The sequence below is a fragment of the Typopeltis vanoorti genome, chromosome 5 (genome assembly GCF_054136105.1).
Source record: "Typopeltis vanoorti isolate ZY-2024b chromosome 5, IOZ_Tvanoo_1.0, whole genome shotgun sequence".
In the NCBI taxonomy this organism is placed as follows: domain Eukaryota; kingdom Metazoa; phylum Arthropoda; class Arachnida; order Uropygi; family Thelyphonidae; genus Typopeltis; species Typopeltis vanoorti.
The window spans coordinates 167,324,620-167,352,241 of record NC_143553.1 but is presented as its reverse complement, the minus strand read 5'-3'; the positions used below and the strand labels follow the sequence as shown (position 1 = coordinate 167,352,241).

Genomic DNA, 27,622 nt, shown 5'->3' with positions numbered 1-27,622 from the left:
TTTTTGTAAACCTTTGGTCCCAATTAACTAATATTTTGTATGTTTGTATACATAAGTTATATGTAAATTTATACCCCGAGTTACACAAATTCGACTTACGCGCTTTTTGTTGGTCCTACCTACCACGTAACTTCGGGATATGACTGTACTTGGTTTAATCCCTTATCCAAGTGCAAGCAAACAAGGTTTGCACCTGAAGTATTTTCAGGACTGGGGCAACTCATATATAGAAGCTGATAACTTCACATCACTTGTCTTAGTATCCTATAATGCAATGCACATATCCTTGCGGACAAATATAATGCTATGCATTATGGGAAGGTTCACTACCCAGACTAAAACAAATGATGTGAAGTCATCAGATTCTATATACGAGTTGCCCCAGTCCTGAAAATACTCCAGGTGCTTACACTTGGATAAAGGATTAAACGAAGTATATCATTTCTTGGTATGTTTAATTTAAAGTATAACCAAGTGGAAAAACTTCCAACAACTATCTCTAATCCAGAGTGTTTTAATAATGAGGTGTGACACCTTTTGGCTATTCATATATGAAAATATGACTTCTGAATTACTTTAGTAATTCAGAAGTCAAACCTTAGTAACCTGATTGGTGAAGTTTGACCAGACATGATCAGACATTATTTTAGACTGTGCCTGATTGAATTTTATATAAGGTTTTTTGGCAATCTCACATTGCACTGGCACTAACACAGTTCGAAACCTACTGTCCCCCCTCTGAATGAAATATGCACGAGGTCTGATGTCTGTGTAGGCCCCACCCACAAAGAGGAATACTGGTGGATTAATGGTACTTTAGGGAGGTAGGTTTTCGCTCTGTGGCCAAGTGAGTTCTTGACATTCCTTTTCCCTGCTATGGGTGGTAACAGACTGGAAGTGTCTAATTATAGGCCAGTCTGTGTGTCATCAGTAGTTGTTAAGATCTTGGAGAAAGTAGTGAGGGACCGTGTACAGCACTGGGCAGATGAGGGTAATGTTATCTGTGAGAATCAACATGGATTTGTGAAAGGACGCTCTTGTTTTAGCAATATGCTAGCCTTTTATAATAAAGTTACAAGAGCATTAGATGAGGGAAAGGCATATACTGCAATTTTCTTAGACTTGGCGAAGGCATTTGACAGGGTGCCACATGATAAGCTGATATTAAGTTGCAGCACATGGGTCTGGATGTCAGATTGGTCAACTGGATTCAGGATTGGCTGTCTGATAGGTATCAGAGAGTTGTGTATGGTGGAGCAGTTTCCAGGAGGCAGAGGGTTACAAGTGGGGTCCCACAGGGCTCAGTACTAGGACCTATATTGTTTAACCTTTATATCAATGACATAGCCAGTGGATTGCAGGGGGATATTCAGTTGTTTGCGGATGATGCGAAGCTGGGAAGGATTATTAGTAATAGCGCAGATGTGGTAGCCCTGCAAGAGGATTTAAATAAGCTAGATCGATGGGCAAATGAATGGGGGTTTCAGTTTAATGCAGCAAAATGTAAGGTCTTGAGGTTTGGGAAACATCGATGGGATGCTGCATACTCTATGGGAGGAGTTATACTGGAGGAAGTAGGGGAGACAAGAGATCTGGGGTTGATGATTGATAGAAACCTGAAGTTTAGGGGACATATTGCAAAGGTAGTGATGGTAACACAGAGGATTGCTGCTATTATGAGAAGGACACTGACCTGCAGAGATAAGAGGGTTATCATTCCGTTGTATAAGTCTCTGATCAGACCACACTTGGACTATTGTTCTCAGATTTGGTCCCCAGGATTTGAAGGGGATAAATTAACTGGGGAAAGGATACAAAGACGGATGACAAAGATGGTTTCAGGACTGTACAAGGATAGTTATGAGGATCGGCTGAGAGAATGTGGACTGCAGAGTTTGGCGGATAGAAGAAGGAGAGGTGATATGATTGAGACTTTTAAACTGTTGAGAGGTGGTTACAGGGTTGACACTGGGGAGTTCTTTCGCTTGGTTGATCAGCGGGAAGGAGTGATGACAAGAGGCCATCCCTGGAAGTTACGAAAGGAAACTGTGAGCAAGAGGGTAAGGAGTGGTTTCTTTGTGTGGAGGGTGGTTGAGCCGTGGAATGCATTGCCTGATGGAGTGGTGGGAGCGAGAACGGTCAGTGACTTTAAAGAGTGTATGATAAACTTTGTGTTTCTCAGGGGGGGAATCTCCCCTCGATGAGTCTTGACAGACTTTATGTCTTAGGAAGGACCTCCCTTGATGAGTCTTTTGACTCCTTGGAGGCCTGAATAATAATAATAATAATAATAATATTGTTTTGCTGGTAGACACCCGTGTGTGTCTACAGGATTTGTCATTGGACCCTCCAAGGTCTACAAGATTATCTAGAGCAGGGTTTCCCAAACTGTGTTCCGCGGAAGGGGAATAAGTGTTCAGCAAGAAGTTCTCCTGGAATTTGTCATTTTAATTTTCCAAGCATTTTTCATGAATAAATATTTAATAGTGCAAATCTTCTGAGGAGAATAATATTCTTGAATATGTCAAAAAGCACAGACTCAGAATGCCTAATAACATCTGTGTATCGTTAATTTTCACACATCGAAACCTTTTAACATTTGGGAAAGGGAATACTGCTGTTTATGACTGGTCATAAAAATTGCCTGCAAGCGGATTATAACAATGGGTGCCGTATCCTCTGTTCTCAAAACTGAAGGAAATGACATCTGTGTAGCAAATATCAGTGACCAAGCGGCATATTTTTAAACATGGAAATGAATATTTCCATGAATATTCATGGAAATATTCATGAATTATCATTAATTTTCACACATCGAAATCTTTCAAAAATCGGGAAAGAGAATACTGCTGTTTATGACCGATCATAACAATTGCCTGCAAGCTGATTACAGCAATGGATGGCATATCTTCTGTTCTCAAAACTAAAAGAAATACCATCTGTTGCAAATGTTAGTGACCAATCAGCAAGGAAATATAAAGAAAATTTTTCAACTGAAATTGAAGATCAAGGTAGTCTGTATCTGGTTCTAAAATCTATTAATACTGAATACTTTCTTCACAAGTTCGTATTGCAGTGTGTAAGTGCTTGTTCTGAAACCAGAGTGCTGTGATATTTTTAAAAGTAATAGGAATACAGATTTAAATTCTAATATGAATAAGAGACAATGCAGTTTGTTTAATTTTGGTGTTAAGAAATCTCCTATTGAAGGGTTTGTGGTGGAACACATAGTGATTCATCCACCTGAAGCCTACAAAGATCTCCATGATCTACAAAAGGAGGGAAAACTATCAGCACACAGGAGAAAAAGTCTGCATTCACTTGTAAGTACTTATAATATTATACATTTTTGGTAATCAGAATGGGATATATCAATGAAAATCAGCACAAATTAATTTAATGATATTGATGCTTAATTGATGTTTAATTAATTACCAATTAATAATTAATGATCAATTATTAATTAATAATAAAAATCAGCTAAATTAATAATTAATTATTAATTAATACATTACAAAATAACCAAGGTGTTCCGTGAAAATTTCAGGATTTGTGAAGTGTTTCATCATAGAAAAAGTTTGGGAAGCCCTGATCTAGAGACACTGGAGTGTTCTTTGACAATATACGGTGTGCAATGATGGAGGATGTAAAAGACATTAAGGATGCAATTCAAAATTTAAACAAAGATCTGACACTTGACGTTCTCAAATTCATCTCAAAGAAATTTGAGACAGAATATCCTGGCTGTCTGAATCTCTTCACTCAGGTTAATGACACGAAAGAAGATGATGTGGACACTGAAGGGGGCTTCACACCTGTTCCACCTCCAAAGACTCTAGACAGTATGACTGTTTGCAGGAGGAACAATCAAATAAAAGACATAGAACATCTGAAGATGATATGGAAGAGGATGTAGCAACAGAAGATACCCAAGTTACCCAAGATAGAAAAGAAAAGGTACCTCCAGTTATTCTCCGAGATAAAGAGAAGTGGACCTCATTTTCAAGGTCTCTAGGAGAACAAAACATCAACTACTCCAGGGCAAGAAATACCGATGAGGGTGTAAAGATTCATGCTACCACTGTTTCAGATTATCATGAGATGACGAAAATGCTAGACAACTCTAAATTGCTCTTCCATATCTTCACACTAGCAAGCGAGAAAAATCTTAAAGTGGTGCTTAGAGGAGTTGCTGAGGGCATCACAACTGATGAGATCACTGCTGACCTCATCAGCCAAGGACTGACCTCAATCAAAGTCAGTAGGATGCTGAGATCTAACAAAAGACCAATGCTGCTGGTGTTGGTCGAAATCAGCAATACACAGAAAAGGATATATATATATATATGAAGTGACAGATATTTGCAGGCTGAAAATTACAACCGAGCTTCTAAGAAAGAAGGCAGGGCAATGCCATAGATGCTAAAAATTTGAGCACGCCCAAAAGCTGTGCAGAGTCCTACAGATGTCTGAAATGTGGAGAGGGACACCAGACCAACACTTGCACCAAGCCAAGATCTGCACCTGCCTGTTGTGCTAACTGTAAAGGATCACATCCCATTAATTACAAGGGGTGCCTTTTTCACCCAAAAAATCGTGGGTCAGCAAGAGTGAACCATGCTCCCCCATGCAAAGACCCCATAAGTAACCAAGCAGGTCTCGAATTCAGACCTAATCTTGATCAGCGAATCCCACCTCAGACCATCAAACAATCCAAGACTAAGAGGTTATATTCTATATAGGACAGACAGACTTAACTCTAGTGGTGGTGGCACAGCCATTTTTATTAAAAATTATTTAAGCCACAATGCATTAATCAACCCTCAAACTTTAAACCTTGAAGTGACAGGTGTGGAGGTGCAAACAAACAATGCAGGTAAACTTAAATCTATGCAGCGTACTATCCTCCCAGCATTCCACTATTGACATCAGATTTAGACTCCATCCTCGGCTCCACGGATTCCATAATTATAGCAGGAGACCTCAACTCCAAACATACAGCTTGGTTCAGTTCATCAATAAACTCCAAAGGCCGTACTTTATTCAACTACATGTCACTCAAATCATCAATAGTAGCTGGACCTACTGAGCCCACCCACTATATCTCATCAGGAAGTTTGGATGTACTAGACATAGTCATCCTCAGGAACATCAGATATCAATATCAGCCAGGGACATTAGAAGAGCTTACTTCAGATCATAATTCCATCCAGCTCAAGCTAGGTACCCAGGATCAGCTCTTTTCTCAAGATTCTTTTATAGCATGGGATAAGCTCTCTAAGGTTCTCCTAGACCACATCGGCCCACCTCCTGTCATTCACAAAAAAGAAGACATAGACTCAGCTGTAAGCAACCTAACTAGACAAATCAGCACAGCAATAACACAGTCACACAAACCACTGTCTTCTACACATCCAGTTGGATTCCAGAAGAGATAATGGACCTGATTAGGGCTAAAAACAAAGCCAGAAAGTGATATCACAACACTAGAGCCCCGCAGGACAAAACAACCTTAAACAACTTGAACAGACAGGTTCGAGAAGCTCTCCAGAAACACAGGAATTCCGAATGGGAATCTAAACTTAAGGAAATCAACCTGGAAGATAACTCCATGTGGAAATTTCTAAAATCTCTTCATACCAAAAGACAACTCCTTCCCCCTATGAAGACCAAACTTGGAATTGCACACTCAGATGAAGAAAAAGTAGAAGCCCTAATTGACAATCTGGAAAATCAATGCAGCCCATCTTACAAAAACTTAAATATTAATCTCATTTATAAAGTTCATCGTTAAGTCAGAAAAGCCTTAAGACATCCTAAGGATGATTCAGAAATCATCACCCCCCACTACTCCAACAGAAATAATCAATATTATATCCCAATTGAAGAATAAAAAGGCTCCTGGTCCTGATGGCAACACCAATAGAATAATAAAATTACTCCCAAGGAAGGCTATAATTCATCTAGTTAATATAACCAATTCCATATTAAGATTCCAGTACTTTTCCCACAGCTTGGAAAACTGCTGACATCATCCCTCTGAAAAAGCCTGGTAATATCTCACAACACCCCCAAAGCTATAGACCCAACAGTCTTCTTTCCTGCCTCGGCAAAATAACAGAAAAGGTCATCCTAACAAGGCTACAATTAGCAGTGGACAAACATAAAATAATTCCAAATGAGCAATTTGGTTTTCGCAAAGCTTACAACACAGTGCAACAAATTCACCGTTTAGCAGAACACATCACCCATGATTTTAACTGGCACCTTCACTCTGCTGCTGTGTTCTTGGATGTTGCCAAGGCCTTTGATAAGGTCTGGCATCCATGCCTTATTGAAAACAATATCCCAATTAAGCTAGTGAAACTTATTTACTCATACCTTAGAGACAGATACATGCAAGTAAAGCTTAACGGAATTGTTTCATCAAGGTGTAACATTCTAGCTGGAGTACCTCAAGGTTCTCTTCTGGCCCCAATACTGTTCACAACTTATGTATCAGACATCCCTCTTAATTTAAGAACGACCATTATGGCCCTTTATGCCGGCGACACCGCTATCCTAGCAAGGTCTCTCAGCCCTTGCCTGGCAATCACTGAACTCCAAGGAAGCATCAACATGCTGGAAAATTGGTTTACTAACTGGAGGATTCAAGTAAACCCCCTCAAAAGCTCAGTCATGTTGTTCTCTAGAAAAAAGGTCTGCATTACAGAAAACATCTTGCTCTCCGATCAAAAAATCCCATGGCAATCAGAGACCAAATATCTTGGGGTACTACTGATAAGAAACTCTTTTTTAACAAGCACATCAATCTCACTGGCTCCAAAACATCCAAATAGCTCAGCTCTACCTAATGATCAACCACAAGAGCAAACTGAACTTACCAAATAAATTACTACTTTACTGAATGGCCATACGTCCAGTTATTACCTACGCCTCACCAGCATGGAGTCCCACTTCACGTTCAAACATTTCAAAACTACAAAGAATCCAAAATAAGTGCCTAAGGATGATCCTAGATGTCCCATGGTTTATCAGAAATTCACAGATTCATCGAGAAACCAGCATTCCATACATCTCCTCCCTTCTTCGTGATCTCGCAGAAAAATTCTTCATCAAGTCAAATTCACATTCAAACCCACTGATCGTACAAGCTGTCAATTACAATGAAACTGAGTACTACAAATACAAAACACCAAAGGCTATTCTACTCTCAGCTGATCATAGCTAACACAACTGCCCTCCAGAGGGCGAGCTTAATTGCTCACAAAACTCTCTTCCCCCAAAACCTCCATTACAGACAAAGGGAAATATGAAAAGAACTTGTGCTTCACCCATCCTGACAGTAGCATTATATGTTATACTTTGTAACCTCTGGGTCTAACTAACATTGATGAGACCTCAATAAAGGTCGAAACTAGTCTGGGTAGTGAACCTTCCCATAATGCATATCATTATTTTTTATTATTATTAGCTGGCCTGGTTGGCCGAGTGGTTAGCGTATCTGCACTCCAACCAAAGGGCTGGAGATTCGAATCCCACTGTGGGCATGGATGTTTGTGATTGTCTGTGAAAATACTAGTGGTGATCGAGTGGTAGATGGCGAAGGTAGTTGCGGCGGAGACAGAGTTGTAGAGTAGGTGCCCTCCCTTGATGAGTCTTTGGACTCCCTGGAGGTGTTATGTAATAATAATAATAATTATACATTTATGCAAGGATATGTGCATTGCATTATGGGATACTAAGACAAGTGATGTGAAGCCATCAGCTTCTATGCATTATCAAAAATTATGGAGACAACTACCGTGTTACAGCGAAACTTTAGTTTAATATAAACGAAAATAAACACTTGATGTTTCGACCGTCATATCAAGGTCATCATCTGGAGCATAGACATATATACAAAGAAACAAGCTGCACTACAATCTACATGGTTTGCTAAAGTTACTGACCAACCGTTACAACAATTATTGGCCTGACCTCTGGTGAGGGAAAAAAAATAACCTTTACTACATCAAAGCTAGAGTCCTATTATTATAATCTATTAGGCTACAAAATTAAATTGAGCTGGAGAGCAACATGTTTATATATATATATAAAACTATGTGATTATACATATAAATTTCAACCAATTAGTATGGAATAGTTTCCAATAAAAGCTGAAAATTGCTTAAAGTCCTAAAGTATGCTGGAAACTAAGTAGGCTGAATATGTGCCATCCAAATTCTTGGAATTTTTATGCCACCATTATTGTTGAGATTAGGGTTGTTAATCAGAATTTCACAGGCTTCTTTAAATTTTCTTTCATACCAGGTTTTTGTATGATGTAAAGAGCAGGTACTTTTCAAATCAATTTGGTGTAGGGTGTTGAAAGTGTGATCTGAGAGGCCTGCTTCACAAAAATTGTTGTATTTAATGTGTCTTTTATGTTATTTTTTACATATAGGGATTGTATATCCAGCGTCAACACTCAAGGAGATGGTAGGTCATTCCCCCCTCCTATATAAAGAACACACAATTTATAAGCAAAATTAAAAACATAATGCTTGGCAAAGATGGCTTATTAGTCAGTTTTGATGTTTCTGCCCTTTTCACAAATGTCCATCACAATTCTCCTACAAAATTCTCACACAATTCTCCTACAAAACAAATTTCTGCCTGACATTACTCTTTGTCCATGTACTACGTTCTGGTTACTTCGTGTAGCAAAATAAATTTTACCTACAAAAAGAAGGTACAGCCATGAGCTCACCACTACCCCCCCCCCTTTGTTATTTTGTAACAAAGTTATTGCTAACTTTGTTACAAAATTAATAACGGAAAAAACTCGCGTACAAAGATTATTTAATAGTATAATTTTCGCCTGTGTGTCACAGGCATCTTCAGTACATTAAGCTCAAATTAAACAATAACTGACAATTCCAAAAAGCGCCACCTAAGTAACTGGTGTAAAATAACTAAAAAGGTCAATAAATTTCCTTAAAAAAAAAAAATCAATACAATAAAAAGTTAGGAAAGATTAGCTGATTTGTAAGCTGTTGGATCTGTTTAAGCTAGGAGAATGAAGTAGAGTTTCACATGTTTCTTTATAAAGGTGTTCCATGAGAAACTGACTTTTGTGAAGAACTCTTGTCTTTCTCCAATGAACTCTGTGTCTAGTGAAGATGGCATGTTCTGCAAGTCCAGACTTTTCAGGTTTAAAGTATTCAATATAAGATTGGTGTTCTTGCCGAACAGAGGTAGATCTTCCCGTTTGTCTGAAATAAGATAATCCACAAGAGCACGGAATCTGGTAGACACCTGGATGATTAAGATGTGGAAGCTTGTCCTTAGGAGAAGTGAGAAAGGTGGAGATTTTTCTAAACAGTCGAAAGGCAACAAAAATATTCAGTGGTTTTAAAACTTTTGCTATACATTCACTGATGCCTTGTACATAAGGGATAGTAATGCACGTTATTTCTTCTGTGTTTGAAGAGGAAGACATATTAAAACTACTCAAAGTTCTTTTAATGAAGCAATTCTTATAACCATTAGATAGAAAGGAAGAAGTTATATATTGTAGTTCTTTCTGTAAAAGATCGTCTGAAGAACAAAAGGAGTGGCCCCGATGAACCAGTGTTTTAATGGTTCCTGCCTTTTGACTGGGATGGTGATGAGATTCTGCATGGATATAATGGCCTGTACGAGTCTTCTTTCTATAAACTGAGAAATGTAGGTTACCATCTGGTTGGCGAAGAATTAGAAGATCTAAAAAGGCTAACTGCTTATTTGATTCTACTTCTAGGGTAAACTTCATCCTAGGATGAAATGTGTTTAACTTAGTGAGAAATTGTTGAAGTTCATCCGAAGAGCCATTCCATACAGCAAAAATGTCATCGAAATATCTGAACCAATGAGTAGGCCTGGAAGAAATGTTGTCAAAGATACGTTGTTCAAAATGTCCATAAAGAAATTGGAGATAGCAGGAGAAAGAGGATTACCCATTGCTGTTCCTTCAATTTGTTGATACAACTTATTTTTAAGGAAAAATAACCAGAATTTATTACAAAATCAAATACATTTACAATGTCTGAAGGAAATTCCTGTTGTAGTAATTCAATGCTTTCCGAAAGAGGCACATTTGTAAATAAAGAAACAACATCTAAACTGATCATGATATCAGAAATGTCCAAATAAAGATCTGAAATTTTATTTTTGAAACCCAAAGTATTTTTTATATAAGTATCAGTTCTTCTAGTTGAAGAGGAGAGTAAATTTGATAAAAATTTTGAGATTTTGTAAGTGGGGCAACCTATACAATCCACAACTGGTCTTAATGGAATGCCTGGTTTATGAACTTTTGGAAGACCATACAATCTAGGTGGACGACCGAAGAAGGTTTTAAGTTTTTTCTTTTGATCTTCATTCCATGTAGATACATTATCAATAAGAGAATTAAGTCTCTTCAATTGACTCCAGGTAGGATCAGATGTAAGAGGCCTATAAGTTGAACAGTCGCGAAGTAAAAGAGACATTTTTCTCTCATATTCCTTCCTATCTTGAATCACTACAGCCTTCCCCTTATCAGCTTTCGTAATAATTTCATAATAACTTTTATATGGAAGCTTTTGAGCAAAGTGTTCTTGATTCCTTTAGTCTAAAACCTACAGTACGACTTAGATACGTTGACAATGTTTTCGTTATCTGGCCACACGGTCAATAAACTTTAAACACATTCCTTAGCCTTTTTTTTGCCCTTTTCACAAATGTCCATCACACAATTCTCCTACAAAACAAATTTCTGCCTGACATTACTCGTTGTCCACGTACTACGTTCTGGTTACTTCGTGTAGCAAAATAAATTTTACCTACAAAAAGAAGGTACAGCCATGGGCTCACCACTAGCCGCACGGTCGATAAACTTTAAACACATTCCTTAGCCACCTGAGCAAACAACATGAACATATACAATTTATTATTGAAATTGAAAATCAGAACTCGCTCCCATTCCTGAATACACTGGTAACACATCTTCTCTCAGGCAGTCTATCCTTCACTGTTTACCATGAAGATTTCGCAAAAATTTGGAGTCATTAACACCTTAAAAATAGAGCTATAACAATTTGCTCTAATCAACAAGCCCTTATACAAGAATTAAAGATTATTAGCAACACATTTATAAATAATGGATATAATAAAAATACTATTAATAAAGTTCTTCATAGAACTTCATCAAAAAAGAATATAGATTACAGTAAAACCATAGCCATCCCATACATTAAAGGGTTATCAGAAAAAAATCAATAGAATCCAACACCATTATAATTTTAATGCCACTTTTAAACCACCTATAAAATTAACAAACATATTCAACTCCTATAAGGATCCTCTCATCCCATTCTCACATCCTGGAGTTTATTGCATCTACTGCACCTGTAACTCACCTTATATTGGTGAAACTGGATGTACAATCCCTGTATGTAAAAAAGAACACAAAAGACACATTAAATATAACAATTTTGGTGAAGCAGGCCTCTCAGATCATGCTCTCAACACCTACACCAAATTGATTGCAAAAGTACCTGTTCTTTACATAATAAAAAAACATGGTATGAAAGAAAATTTAAAGAAGCCTGTGAAATTCTGATTAATCACCCTAATCACAACAATAATGGTGGCATAAAAATTCCAAGAATTTGGATGGCACATATTCAGCCTACTTAGTTTCCAGCATACTTTAGGACTTTAAATAATTTTCAGCTTTTATTGGAAACCATTCAATACCAATGGGTTGAAATTTATTTGTATAATTAAATAGTTTTATATATATTTTAAAAAATATAGATTTAATGACTTCAAAAACCGAGATAACTTATAAAGATTTTAATGAGAATAATACTACTAGTTTCGGCTTATAACAGCCTTTCTCAGGTATTCATAAAGGAAAAGAATAGTAATAAACATTGAAGTATCTAAACAAACTGGAAATTACAGGTAAAAATTGCCACACATAATTGATACATAAAAAACATTGTAATTTTTCAAGTTGTTCTAACAGGCGTGCCATTGTTTATTGCAAGTGTGCATGCAGGCTCATGTGAACGCCAATATTGAATAACTGCAGCATGGCTGTCTGGGATGTTATAACTCAAATTGTTCTTTAAGTGGACAGGGTTCAGCAGGATTTCCCTTGATTCTACAATTTTCCTCTCAAACTCATCATCACAGCGAAAGATATTTTCTGATCTATCAGAAAATATCTTTCGCTGTATATATATATATATAAACATGTTGCTCTCTCCAGCTCAATTTATTTTTGTAACCTAACAGATAATAATAATAAGACTCTAGCTTTGATGTAGTAAATGTTATTTTTTCCCGTCACCAGAAGTCAGGCCAATAATTGTTGTAACGGTTGGTCAGTAACTTTAGCAAACCATGTAGATTGTAGTACAGCTTGTTTCTATGTATATATGTGTGTATGCTCCAGATGATGACCTTGATATGACGGTCGAAACGTCGAATGTTCATTTTGGTTTATATTAAACTAAAGTTTTGCTCTAACATAGTAGTTGTCTCCATAATTTTTGATAATGTATTCTGATCATCGTGTAAGGCATGAAAGGATGGATCATCAGCTTTTATCTATATATGAGTTGCCCCAGTCCTGAAAATACTTCAGGTGGAAACTTTTGAAAGTTTATTTTTCGCTTGGTTAGACTATAATAAATTTAGTTTAATCCTTTATCGAAGTGTGAGCAAACAAAATTTGTGCCTGAAAGAATCTTCAGGACTGAGGTAAGGTAGTACAATACCAGGCAACTTGTTGCAAAGGTGGAGCAAGCTAACATCACTCCTATCTCAGTATCTCCCATAATGCAAAACATATCTCCTTGTGGATATGTATAATGTTATGCATTAAGGGAGGCCCTTCCCTTAATGCATAACATTATACATATCCGCAAGGGAGGCCCTTCCCTTAATGCATAACATTATACATATCCGCAAGGGAGGCCCTTCCCTTAATGCATAACATTATACATATCTGCAAGGAGATGTGTTTTGCATTATGGGAGATACTGAGATAGGAGTGATGTTAGCTTGCTCCACCTTTGCAACGAGTTGCCTGGTGTTGTACTACCTTACCCCAGTCCTGAAGATACTTTCAGGCGCAAACTTTGTTTGCTCACACTTGGATAAAGGATTAAACTAAATTTATTAAAGGCACAAACTTTGTTTGCTTAAACTTGGATAAAGGATTAAACCAAGTATATAATTTCTTTGTTTCTTTAATAGTATAACCAGGTGGAAAAACTTCCAACAGCTAATGATTAGTTTCACAACTCCATAAAACCCACTAGTAACAATAATAATAATAACAAAAACAAACTGGAAACTTACTTCATTTCCTTTCATTCTTTCCCTGTCTGCAAATGCAGACTTTTCTGCATCAGAGATATCTAAGTGGGAAAAAAAATTAACATATATTTGATTAAACTAATAAAAAGCAAAAGTACAATATATCACATTTTTTTTAAATCTCTTCTTAAGATTCATCTTTTTGAAACTCAAAATACAAGTGAAAATATTATTTTACTATGAATTTTTTTAGTAAAACAAATTTCAGGACAATGATCATAATTTTGATAAAAGTAGATATATGCATTTATTCATAAATTATTAATTAATATATAATTAATATATACATTTCTAAAAAAAAAAAAAAATCAGCTAACGCCTTTTTATTCCTGTATACGGGAGTAGGCGAGGCCATTTAGCCCTATCTAACTTTTGGAGACTGAGTGGGCAGTTCAATCTCCACTGGTACCCAATCAGAGACAGATGGCCCAAAGCTATCACTAATTAAGCGGTACGCAGTGAATAGAGACGGCTCAAATGTGCCGCCATCTCGTGGTCCCTAACCCTAACACAATATATTTAATGTCTGAAATAATGTGGGTTCTACGGTCGATTTTCTTGAGTTTACAGGACGAAAAACCCGAGTTTCCGGGAGGAAAAACCTGCTTGCCCATGCCAGAGATCGACTAACTCGGGAACCGGTCAAAAAAAGGCTTAGAAAAATTTCCTCTAGTCACCGACTAGACTCGAAACGAAGTCTTCCTTCGTGCGGCCAAGTGCGGTGGTGTGCAAACGTCACATCCACTGAGCTACACAGGCTCATATACATTTCTATTAATTAATATATAAATGAATTAAAGATTCATTTCTGAGATTTATTTCTGTGGTTATTATTATTACCCCAAGACTCCATGGAGTCAAAGACTGATCCAGGAGGTCCTCTTTTACGCACAGCTTCATATATGAGCTGTGTGTAAAAAGGACCATGCCTTGCATGAGCGACACCACACTCTCATGCAAAGCATTCCAATCATTCACAACTCTGCATGCAAAAAACCTGCTTCTCCTGCTCACATCCTCCTTATACAGCTTCCTGGGATGTCCTCTGGTTCTCCTCTGATCTGCCCCTATGCTGTAAAACCTCTCCAATGCTGATCCTATAACAACCCCTTACTAACTTGTAGGTCTCTATCACATCACCCCTCTTCTTCCTATCCACTAGACTCTGTAAATTGCATCTTCTCAATCTTTCCTCATATTTGACATTCCGGAGGTCAGAAATTACCTTAGTTACTTGCCCCTGGACCCTTTCCAACATCTGTTTGTTCTTTTGAAAACCAGGTGACCAAATTGTGCACAAAAGTCCATGTGTGGCCTAATCAAAGCCTTATACAATGGAATACGAATCCCCATACTTCTACAAGGCAGTGTCATACAAATCATTCCCAGAATTCTTTGTTCTGTCCTTACAATTTTGGCAATTTTGTGTACCCTAGATTTCAGATCCTTATCCACTATCACCCACAAGGTCTCTTATTTCCTCCACCTCCAACAATATATCCCGACAAGCATAAATTCTACATCCCATCTTCTTTGTTTCCCAAATTTTAAAACCTCACATTTTGCAACATTGAACTTTCATCCCAATTTCCATGCCCATTCACTCAATTTATTCAAGTCTTCTTGTAGGGCCACAACATCTTCTCTATTCTTCATAGCTCGACCCAACTTTGCATCAACTGCAAACAACCTAACTTTATCTGGTAATACCACATAAATAATTCTAATATAATCAGAATCAGAAGCTTTAAAGGAACATTTACAAATTGTTAAATGCTTACACAGCTAACATATGTATAAGAAAAATAATATAATTTATTAAAACTGCAATATATTACATCTGATGCAACATAAATATCATCAGGAAGATAAGAAAGGATCAGTTAACTACATTCAAAACACGAATCCCAATATATGATTTACATATCATGTTTAGTAGAGGAGATGAGAGATCTAGGTGTGATGGTGGAGAAGGACCTGAAATTCAGGGACCACATTGCACAAGTTGTGAAGATATCACATCGAATAATGGCAATGATGCAGAGAACCCTGACATGCAGAAATAAAGAGGTTATGATTCCATTGTATAAGGCCTCATATTGATTACTGTGCACAGATTTGGTTGCCGGGTTTCATGGTGATGAGGATATGTTGGAAAGGGTACAGAGAAGATTCAAGGTAGTCAGTGGTCTTTGAAATGTGGAGTACGAGGACAGATTGAGGGAATGTAAGTTGCAGAGCCTCGTGAATAGGAGGAAGAGGGAGGGGATATGATTGAGATATATAAATTGGTCAGGGGTTGTTATCAGGTAGACATGGAAGAGATTTTTCACAGAATTGGAGAGGGAAGTAGAACAAGAGGCCATTGCTAGAAAATATATAAGGAGGGTGTGAGCAAAGGAGTGAGAAGCAGGTTATTTGCATGGCGGGTGGTTGGTGAGTGGAATGCAATGCCTGAGTATGTTGTGGATGTGGACACATTGAATCAGTTTAAGACACAGTTGGATGAACATTGTATGCAATAGTGATTACCTCCTATGATGAGTCTCTGACTCCACGGAGGTTGGGTGTTGATAATAATAATAATAATAATAACAATAATTCTAAAATAAAACTTTATTAGTTTTAAAATTCTGTGTTAATTTTGCATAACTCTCTGTACCACTTCTTTGGGAGAAGTAAGACATAAGTTAAATGAAAGAGAATGGAACAAACAGGTGAAAAATTATTAATAGCTGTGCGTGTGTGTGTGTGTATCCCCTACTTCCTTTAAAGTTTCCACACAAACTGTATACTTTGCATCCCATTGCATCTGTGTGTGTGTGTGTGTTCATACTTTTATATACTGACTGAGATCCAAGAATTAGAAGAAACAAATTAAATTTATTAGATATGCAATATGTTTCATCGGAGTGGCCGACTTCTTCAGGCGAGAGAGAACATAGAAAGCCAATAAAAAAACATTATAAAGAAACATTGAGTCACTATAAAACTATAAATTTGACTATAAATCACAGTTAACTTTGAACTAGAGCTACAGTCCGTGTTAAAGTTCTATTGTTAGACACCTGTGCGCGTGTGGCTTCATGAGTGCGCCAATATCTGACAGCAGAACTGAATGAGTCTGGTACATTGTAGCTGAGGTTACTGTTTATATGGAGAGCATCCATGACAATTTCCTTAGACTCGGCTATGCGGCATTCTACCTCATTATGGCATATGTGAAGGTTTGAAGTTGTTGTCCAGTTTATCTCATGTTGGCGGCCTTCATTATTTGTGTTTACTGAAAACAGGACATGGCTTGAGAGGGTACTAGCTCTGGTTCTTTTGTAAGCAATGTCTCTTCGGTGTTCTTCGAGACGTAGGAGGATGGACTTTTCCGTTTGGCCATAGTATGGTTTTCCGCAGTCACATGTGATTTTGCACACACCTGGGAATTGTAGATGGCTGTGAGCTTGTTTGTATTTGCTTAAACTTGATCTTAGTTTGGGAAGAGTAGAGAAGCACGTTTTTATGTTAAACTTTCCCAAAATTCTTCAATAAAACAACTATATTTATTCTATCAATAAACAACTATACCACTGTGAATGAAACAATGTAGAAACACAGGACGACCCCCAAAGGTTATACATCAGCACGCTCTCCAAGAAACTAAGAAGAATTTTAGGAAAGTTTAACATAAAAATGTGCTTCTCTACTCTTCCCAAACTAAGATCAAGTTTAAGCAAATACAAACAAGCTCACAATCATCTACAATTCCCAGGTGTGTACAAAATCACATGTGACTGCAGAAAACCATACTATGGCCAAACGGAAAAATCCATCCTCCTATGTCTCGAAGAACACCGAAGAGACATTGCTTACAAAAGAACCAAAACTAGTGCCCTCTCAAGTCATTTCTTGTTTTCAGTAAACACAAATAATGAAGGCCGCCAACATGAGATAAACTGGACAACAACTTCAAACCTTCACATATGCCATAATGAGGTAGAATGCCGCATAGTCGAGTCTAAGGAAATTGTCATGGTCCCTCTCCATATAAACAGTAACCTCAGCTACAATTTACTGGACTCATTCAGCTCTGCTTTCATTGGCGCACTCGTGAAGCCACATGCGCATAGGTGTCTAACAATAGAATTTTAACACGGACTGTAGCACCAGATCAAAGTTAACTGTGGTTTATAGTCGAATTTATAGTTTTATAGTGACTCAATGTTTCTTTATAGTATTTTTTATTGGCTTTCTATGTTCTCTCATGCCTGAAGAAGTTGGCCACTCCGATGAAACATGTTGCGTATTTAATAAATTTAATTTGTTTGTTCTAATTCTCGGATATCAGTCAGTATATAAAAGTATGAACATATTCCAATTCCGAGCTAATACAACAAATCATCACACACACACACATACATATAAATATACTGTTCTATCCCTCCCCCCCCCCTTCTCCCATGAAAAATCTCTTCCATGTCAACCTGATAAAAAATTCCTGACTAGCTTATATGTCTCAATAACTGACCACCACCTTTGTGAATCTTCTCTGGACCCTTTCCAACATAGTCTGGTCCCTGTGAAAATCTGGTGACCAAATCTGTGCACAATAATCCTTATGAGGCCTGATCAAGGCCTTATACAATGGCATCATAATCTTTCTCTCTATTTCTGCATGTCAGGGTCCTCCCCATCATTGCCATTATTCTATGTGATGTCTTCATGACTTGTGCAATGTGGCTCCTGCATTTCAGGTCCTTTTCCACCATCACTCCTAGATCTCTCAACTTCTCTCCTTCCTTTAAAGTTTCCCCACCAAGTGTATACTTTGCATTCCATTGTCACTCACCAAATCTCAAAATTTTACACTCTGCAACATTGAATGACAGTTCCACTTACCTGTTATTTCTTTTCACACTATTGATGACAACACAGAATGATAAGAAAACAACATTTATTAACTTATTTGCTGATATTCTGCTGGCATTATATCCAGCATCTTCAGAGCACAAAAACAGTTTGTCACAGTATACGAAACAATTTTGTATAACAGTGGGACCGGTTTAAAAAAATTTTAATAAACGACACAAGGAACTAAAGTCCTAATTAGGTGCCATCTATATTGGAAAAAGAGAGAAAACAAATATTAATTAGATCTTAAAATGACTGTCTCTCAGATTTTTGGTAAATTTATACAGCCATACTTGTTGAGGTTTGGAGTATGTTTTAAAACTTCTATTGATTCCAAAAACAATCTCTCTCTCTCTGACTTATGACTTCTGTGTAGCACTTTTGTTTTCTTCATTTGATTCTGTGTGAAGAGATATCCAAGGCATGGTCTGCTAGACCCAATTTATAATTGTTATTATTATTATTACGGGCAACTCCAAGGAGTCCTTAGACTCATCGAGGGAGATCGTAAACATCATGTCAAGAACTATATTCAGCATTTGCACAGTATCTATCATACTTTGCTTTGAACTCATTCACAGTCATGGCACACACAACAGACTCTGACAGCTTATTCCACTCATTTGCCATTCTCACCAAGTAAAAAACCTAGTTCTAACATCCTTGCTCAGTTTCCATGGATAGCCCGTAGTTTCCCACCACCACCAATTCTGAAAAATTTCCTCTGAATTAATCTTGTAAAAACCCCTCAGTAATTTGAATGTCTCAATCATATCACCCCTTTTCCAATAGTGAGTACCTCCCATGATGAGTCTCTGACTCCATGGAGGTCGGGTGTTGATAATAATAATAACAATAATTCTAAAATAAAACTTTATTAGTTTTATTTTAGAATTTTATTAGTCTATCAACCAGTTTCTGTAACTCACAAATCTTCAACCTGTTCTTGTAAGGTTCATTCCATAGACCAGCTACCATCTTGGTCACTCGCCTCTGGATCCTCTCTACTTTCTCCCTATCACCATGGGGTGAATGGGGAGAAAGTATAGAGGATCCCCATCACCATCCCCATAACTCTGGTGCCCAGATCTGTGTATAGTAGTCAAGATGGGGCCTTATCAAGACTCAATAAAGAGGAATAATAACCTGCTTGTCTTCAGTAACCAAGTAATCTGTTGAGCTGATTTAGTCACTTTTGCTACATGCCTCCTAAATTTTAACTCCCTATCCACTAACACACTCAAGTCTCTGGCTTTATCAATTTCCTGGAGTTCCACCAATGTGGTATACTGCTGATAATTTTTTCACCCCAAAATGCATAACCTCACACTTTGCTACATTAAACTGACATCCATTCTCCTTAGCCCAGTCTGCCAATTTATCCAAATCATTCTGCAAAATTGTGACATCATGTGTATTCACTATTGCTCTTCCCAACTTTGCATTATCATCAAATAACTGAACAGTTCCTCTCAGATCCTTTCCTATATCATTAATGAACAAATTAAATAGCAGTGGTCTAAGAACAGAACTCCGCATCACACCACTAGTCACAGGCCTTCTTGTGGACTCTACTCCTGAATAAACTACTCTCTACTTATAACAATAGTGCCAGATATATTTTGTATGTTAACCAAGGTGGATGTCAACAGTTCTTCCTGTCTGTCTGTCTGTCTGTAGTAAGCACGGTCACAAGAACAAGGCACTTCATAAACTCCTGGATGTGATAAAGAAGAGAGTTTGTCCTTAGGTAAGAGGTGCCAATTTGACATAAGGTTTAAATACCATGCATAGCTGATATTTATTGAGCACCTAGATATCTTTTTTGCGATTAATGTATGGGATGGTAACAATCGCAATGCTCTTACTGCTGAACTCACTCACTTATGTCACACCTTCTTAGCCTATGACTATAATTTCCATACGACAGAAAAAATATTAAATGCTCCCCAGAAATCCCCTCCATTGCCTATCACACAAGACTGCAGCGGAACTGCTAGCATCCAATACATTCAAGGCACATACAAGAAGCTAGAAAGTGAGAAAATTTAAAAGTCTCAGAAAATATGACTGAGAGGCAATGGAAAAATTTTAGAATGTATATATTGAAGTTGCAAGAGACTGTTTGTTTTCTGGTAAGATTTTTGGGATTTGATTTGATTTTTATGGCACAAAGACATCAAAGGCCATAATGAACCAGGACAGGTTTACAGCAGTACATATCATAAACAGTTAGTAGGACAATCACAAACATCCATGCCCTTGGCGGGATTCAAACCTACAGCCTCTTGACTGGAGAGCAGATACGCTAACTACTCAGCCAACTAGGCTGGCAATTTCTGGCAAGAGGAAAAAGAACAAATATTGGTATCAGACAAGCCTTGAAAATTCATAGAAGAAAGGCATAAAATTAAAATCATATGTGAAAATGCTAAATCTCAGAGAATTGAAGGGTCTGCCACTTCTGTACCCTTTCCACAGTTAATTTATCCCCTTCAAATCCTGAGGACCAAATTTGAGAATAATAGTCTAAGTGTGGTCTGATCACGGTCTTATACAACAGAATGATAACTCTTTTATCTCTGCAGGTCAGTGTCCAAATCCAAAAAAATGGCATATGAGATTCCCTCATCAACTGCTCTTGTCGTTTTATTATAAAAGGCAATCATATTACTAAAGCAAGAGTTCCCCTTAACAAATCCATGTTGATTCTCACAGATAACATTACCTTCATTTGCCCAATGCTGTATATGGTTCCTCACTAATTTCTCCAAGATCTTGACAACTACTGATGAAACACAAACTGGCCTATAATCAGACACTTCCAGTCTGCTACCGCCCTTATGCAATGACACTATCTTACCTTCCTTCCATTCCTTGGGTACCTTTCCCGTAACCAGACTTTCAGGTCTAAAAAAACTGAATGTGCTAAATTTACTGACATTCAGAGTACTCACTATTTGGAACACACTCTCCTCTAAACCTCGAACCTGCCCTTTCCTTCTAGTAATAAAACCTATTTCTCCATGATGAAATACTCCAATAAAATGTTCATTGAACAACTCCACTATGTTTTCTGCATCGGTCACTCTATTCCCATTTTTTGCAAAGGCTTTTGATAGATTCACCACAAGTTGGTAACTAAACTGAAGCATATGGGGGATGATAGATTAGTGAGATGAATAGGCAACTGGTTCTCAAACTGCTATCAGAAGTTTTGTATGGGGGGGGGGGGGTTTACCATTTGCCAGAATCAGAAAGTCACTAATGGTATATAGGGATCTGTTTTGGGACCATCATTATTTAATTTGTATATTAATGATACTGGGATGGATTTAACAGATGATGCAAAACTAGGTAGGGTGATGAGAATCAAGCAGATGTTGTGGCCTTACACGAGGTTTGAATAGATTCTGTGAGTGGACAATAGTATGGAACTGTCAGTTCAGTGTTGCAAAGTGTAAAATTCTGATATTTGTTAAGCAACAATGGGTTTCAAAGTATGCACTTTGTGCATACTTTGAAACCCATTTTCAAGGAAGTAGGGGACAAGAGACCTTGGAGTGGTAGTGGACAAGAGTCTGAAGTTCAAAATCACATTGTACAAGTCGTGAAGTCGTCACGTCAGATTGGCAATGATGAGGAGGACCTTGATATGCAGAAATAAAGAGGTTTTGGTTCCATTGTATATGGTCTTGATCCGGCCTCATGTGAAGTACTGTGCACAGATTTTATCCACTGGTTTTCATGGCCATGAGAATATATTGGAAAGGGTCTTGAGAAGACACACTAATGTGGTTAATTAGTCTTCAGGATGTGGAATATGAAGAGAGATTGAGGGAATGCAGTTTGCAATGCCTTGTGAATAGGAGGAAGAGAGGGGATATAATTGAGACATTTAAGATGGTAAAGGGTTGTTACTGTATTAATTTTGAAGAAATTTCTCATAGAATGGGGGAGGGGGGGAGTAGAACAAGAGGACATCTCTTGAAGCTATAAATTAAAGATGCCAAGAAATTATATTCTTGGTTTAATCCTTTATTCAAATATAAGCAAACAAAGTTTGCACGTGAAGTAACTTCATGACTGGGCAAAGCATGAGGTCTAATTAGTGAAAGGCAGGTTCAGAAGTGATACCAAGTTTGAAGTAATGCAGAAGTCATTTTTCCATATACAAGTAGCCAAAAGGTGTCACATCTTACTAAAATACTCTGGATTAGAGGCAGGTGTTGAAAGTATTTCCACTTGGTTATACTATAAATTAAAGATGCCAAGAAACTATATTCTTAGTTTAATCCTTTATCCAAGTGTAAGCAAACAAAGTTTGCACGTAAAGTAACTTCACGACTGGGCAACTCATATATAGAGGCTAATAACTTCACATCACTTGCATTTGCTTACATTTGGATAAAAGATTAAACCGAGAATATAAATTTTTGGCATCTTTAATTTATAGTATAACCAAGTGGAAAAACTTTCAACATCTCTTGAAACTGTATAAAGGGGATATGAGTTGGAGGGAGTAGGTTTTTTGCAATGGGAAGTGGTTAGCGAGTGGTATGCATTTCTTGACATTGTGGTGAATGCATATACATTGAATGAGTTTAAAGCATAATTTGATGTTCTTTGTGTGTAACAGTGTATGCCTCCTAAGATGAGACTCTTGACTCCATGGAAGTTTGGTGTTAATAATAATAATAATAATAATAATAATAATAATAATAATAATAATAAAAAGATAAAGATAAAGAAAGTAAAAGTTGTGTTATTGCACAGCAAAAATAACATCAAAATTATTTCAGATGAAGACTGATATGAAACAGGGTTTTGTAATTCTGGTTTCCTGCTTAATATGGCCAATGCTTGGATAATGAGAAAAGTTACAGGTGTAAGAAGAGGAATTAAATGGAATACTGTGTCACAGGTGGAGGATGTAGATTATTATTATTATTTGACACCTCCAAGGAGTCCAATAATAATAATAATCTATATGCAGATGACATAGTCTTGATAATTATCAAAATACACTGTTATACAAACAAAATCAAATGCATTGTATAAAACAGCTGAAAAGGCTGGTCTTAACCTGGAGGTGTCATGTAATAATAATAATAATAATAATAAAGGGGAGACAGTGGTGAGCCCATGGCTGTGTCTTCTTTTTCAGGACACCATATATTCTGAGAAAGCAGGCGTAATGGGGTATAAGTTTTTTAACTGTGTCTGATGGCCATGAAGTGACAGACTTAAGTAATTTCTCCAACAAACAGGATAAAGAATAAAACAGAGAAATTACTTAAGTTCCATCACTTCATGGGTGATGGACTTAAGTAATATAGTTAATTTAATTAACTATATTACTTAATTTAATTAAGTTAATTTAGCCCTTCCTTAACTTAAGGAAGGGCTAAATTAACTTGGCAGAGAATGACAGATAAAGAAAGGAGAAAGGCTGGTTGGGAGAGCTGGAGAAAAGCAGAATTAGTAGCACAAGACAGAGATATCTGGAAGAAATGGATCTCAGCTTATGTGGTATAAGGCATGAAGAGCATAAGAAAAAGATTATTCATCTATCTGGTGCAACAGTCTTCCACAGCCAGTTAGTTTTACTTCTCACTGTTCTAATTTTAGCTGTGACAAAGTGATTAACCCTATCACCACTGTCATCTATGTTTGCCAATTAATTAATTTATTTATTTATTAAATTCATAAATATTTTCATTTTTGATTATTGATGCATAATTTATTAACTGTTATATATAGACAAAAACAGTATGCTACATTAGTTTCTTTATTACCAGAAGAATCCACACATGAAGAAAGTAGAAGTCTGATTTTATCATCAGATGTCTTCACATTCAGTGATGTTGCCTGTTTTCTTTCTTGTGTTCTGCCAACAGTATGAAACAAAATTAAATAACTATAACAGGAATTATCATACACAAAGAAATTACTAAAAAATAATCGACTTCTTGTTATATTGCTCACAACAATCTTATACAGCTTCTGGGAATACAAGAAGGAAAAAGGAAAAGAGAAAGGGATGAATTAACTTGCCAAATTAACCCATTCTCCCATCTCTATCATTTTGTGATAGGAAAACAAAAGATGGGGGGGGGGGATTGAGACAACCTTCCCGTGGTCCCCCTGCCAGCAGTGTTACCTTGTGGTACATTGCTGGTGCTTCAGACAAAAGAAGTCCCAGAGATGAATCACAGATAACATGAAGCTAATGTCTCAAATAAGGCGTCTAAAGGTACCAAGTCTCCAGGACCACTTACAGCAACTATGATGAATACAAAACTTAAAAAGCTACATGCCAGCTCGATCGTTGCCAGGAATAACAAAAATTGCATTGCTTGTTTGGGTGGAGGACAAGCTTCGAAAAATAAGTTACAGTCCCCTAAACAACAATTGCTCAAGATATGTTCCCTAAACATAGAAGGACTATCTAAATCCAAAACCTAAATCATCGGCAAAATAGCCAAAGACAAAGCAATTGACGTCTTGGCTCTCCAGGAAACCCATGTGCCTGACATGGCCCTCAATAGACTAAAGATCCCAGGCCTAATTCTCGTGTCTTATAACTGCCAACCCAAGCATGGCCTGGCAACCTACATCCGGCCTGGTCTCAAGGACATAACCCAATGTGTACCTGATGCAGAATACGCCATACGTATTAAAATTATAATAAATTTAGTTTAATCCTTTATCCAAGTGTAAGCAAACAAAGTTTGGCCTGAAAATATCTTCAGGACTGAGGTAAGGTGGTGCAACACCAAGCAACTCTGAGCAAAAGGTGGACCAAGCTCTCATCACTCCTTGTCTCAGTATCTCCCATAATGCAAAACACATCTCCTTGCGGACATGTATACTGCTATGCATTAAGGGAAGGACCACTACCCAGACCGGTTTCGACCTTTATTGAGGTCTCGTCAGTGGGAGGCAGACCCAAACATGGAGATACCAAGGCAGGAGCAATAGGAGAGGTCATATTTACCTATACGGATTGTCAACAGGTGTACCACCTTATTATTGAATTACTCTCGATTTAGAGAAAGATGTTGGAAGTTTATTTTGCACTTGGTTAGACTATAATAAATTTAGTTTAATCCTTTATCCAAGTGTAAGCAAACAAAGCTTGCACCTGAAAATATCCTCAGGACTGAGATAAGGTGGTGCAACACCATGCAACTCTGAGCAAAGGTGGACCAAGCTGTCATCACTCCTTGTCTCAGTATCTCCCATAATGCAAAGCGCATCTCCTTGCGGACATGTATACTGCTATGCATTAAGGGAAGAGCCACTACCCAGACCCGTTTCAACCTTTATAGGTAAATATGACCTCTCCTATTGCTTCTGCCTTGGTATCTCCATGTTTGGGTCTGCCTCCCACTGACGAGACCTCAATAAAGGTCGAAACCAGTCTGGGTGGTGGCCCTTCCCTTAATGCATAGCAGTATACATGTCCACAAGGAGATGTGCTTTGCATTATGGAGATTATGGGAGATACTGAGACAAGGAATGATGAGATCTTGATCCACCTTTGCTTGGAGTTTCCTGGTGATGCACCACCTTACCTCAGTCCTGAAGATATTTTCAGGCACAAACTTTGTTTGCTTACACTTGGATAAAGGTTTACACTTGCACCTAACCAAGTGCAAAATAAACTTCCAACAGGTATTAAAATTCAAAATACTGCCATCTACACTGTCTACAAACCGCCATCACAATGATCAGATGGACCCGACCACCACCTCACCCTGCTATCTATGTTGGTGACTTCAACTCTCATCACACCATGTGGGGCTATTCCTCTGACAACTGGGACGGTAATAATCTAGTTAACTGGATGGATAAATATAACCTGTATTTGTTAAAGATACCAAGCAATTTTATAAGCTAGGTTTTTTAGGTAAAATATTTATAAGCTCCGTATTACTTCACCCTTGGCATTCTTTAGGTCTGGCTCCCACTGACGAGACCTCAATAAAGGTCGAAACCAGTATGAGTAGTGACCATTATCTTAATGCATATAGCATCATACATTTCTGCAAGGAAATGTGCTTTGCATTAGGGGAAAATTCTAAGGAAAGTGATCAGAACTTGCTCCACCTTTACCAGGAGTTGCACTACGTGCAGCTGCAAACTTGACTTACTTGTCTGTTTGCTTACTTGGGAAAAAGGATTAAAAAACGTAGCTTATAAAATTGATTGGTATCTTTAACATAGTATATACCCAAGGTAAAAAACTTTCTACATAACCTGTATTTGATTTACGATGCCAAGAAGGAAGGCACTTCCCACTCAGCCAGATGGAACAGAACCTACACCTTTACATTTGTGCATAGTCTCCAAAGACTGAAGACCACCCTCTGCCAATAACCAGAACCATCCTCAGCAGATTCCTTAATAGTCAGCATTGTCCTACACCAATAGAGACTGGCACATCAATCCCAGTCATCAGAGGAACACCAATCGCTAGATGAAACCTTTGCAGGTCTAACTGGAATGCATTTCACAAACAAATTGAGCAAACCATTAGAGCAATTCTGCCCACTCCTATTTGCTATCCAAGATTTGTTAAACTAATGAAAACTGCACCAAAGCCGCTATTCCTAGAGGCTACAGAAAACAATACATCCCATGCTGGAGTAGAGAAACTGAGGAACTTTCAGCCAAATATGAAAAAACTGAAGACCCAACTGTTGCTAAGGAGCTCATAGCAATGCTGGATAAAAACAGGCAAGAAAGATGATCTCAACCATCCATGAACTTCATTTCACTACATCTAGCCAGAAAAGCTGGTCACTTCAGGACTGAGGTAAGGTAGTCACTTCTGAGAAAATTAGGTGGACAACAGAGATGACTCCTGATCAAATGGCTAATCATTTATGACTAGCCATTTGATCAGGATATGTCCCAGCTCTATCAGGAAATTTACTGTGCAATCTTCCATCAGACAAATCCTGAAGACGGGGCCCCCAAGCTTCCTGAACTTGTACACCCAGTATCTTGGGAAGAGGCAGGTAGCCTTAAAACTCACCAAGAATGGCAAGGCTGCAGGAGTGGATGGTATCCTCCCTGATTTTCTAAAACATCTCGGTCAACAAGGCAAACATGGCTGACTGTCCTTTTCTCAAAAATTATAATGACTGGTAAACTACTAAATCTGCAGTGGGAAGCCAAAATAATTGCTGTGCCCAAACCAGGGAAAGATCCAAATTATGTGAAAAATCCTTGCTTTTCTCCTTGCTTTGATCGACCTTTAAGCTCTTTGAAAGAATTCTCCTTAAAAGATTTTCACCACTCATCGAAAGAG

General features: G+C 37.7%; 1 protein-coding gene across 1 annotated transcript in view; it reads right to left on the bottom strand.

The window, feature by feature from the left end:
• Window positions 1-27,622, bottom strand: part of LOC150107040 (sperm-associated antigen 1-like) — a 190,864-nt gene that overhangs the window by 119,981 nt on the left and 43,261 nt on the right. Inside the window, exons 3-4 of the mRNA XM_090393546.1 lie at window positions 24,099-24,190; window positions 13,381-13,439 (exon numbers count right to left, since the gene is read on the bottom strand). Of these exons, the coding sequence (XP_090249672.1) occupies window positions 13,381-13,439; window positions 24,099-24,190 (151 nt within the window). The remainder of the gene's footprint in view (window positions 1-13,380; window positions 13,440-24,098; window positions 24,191-27,622) is intronic.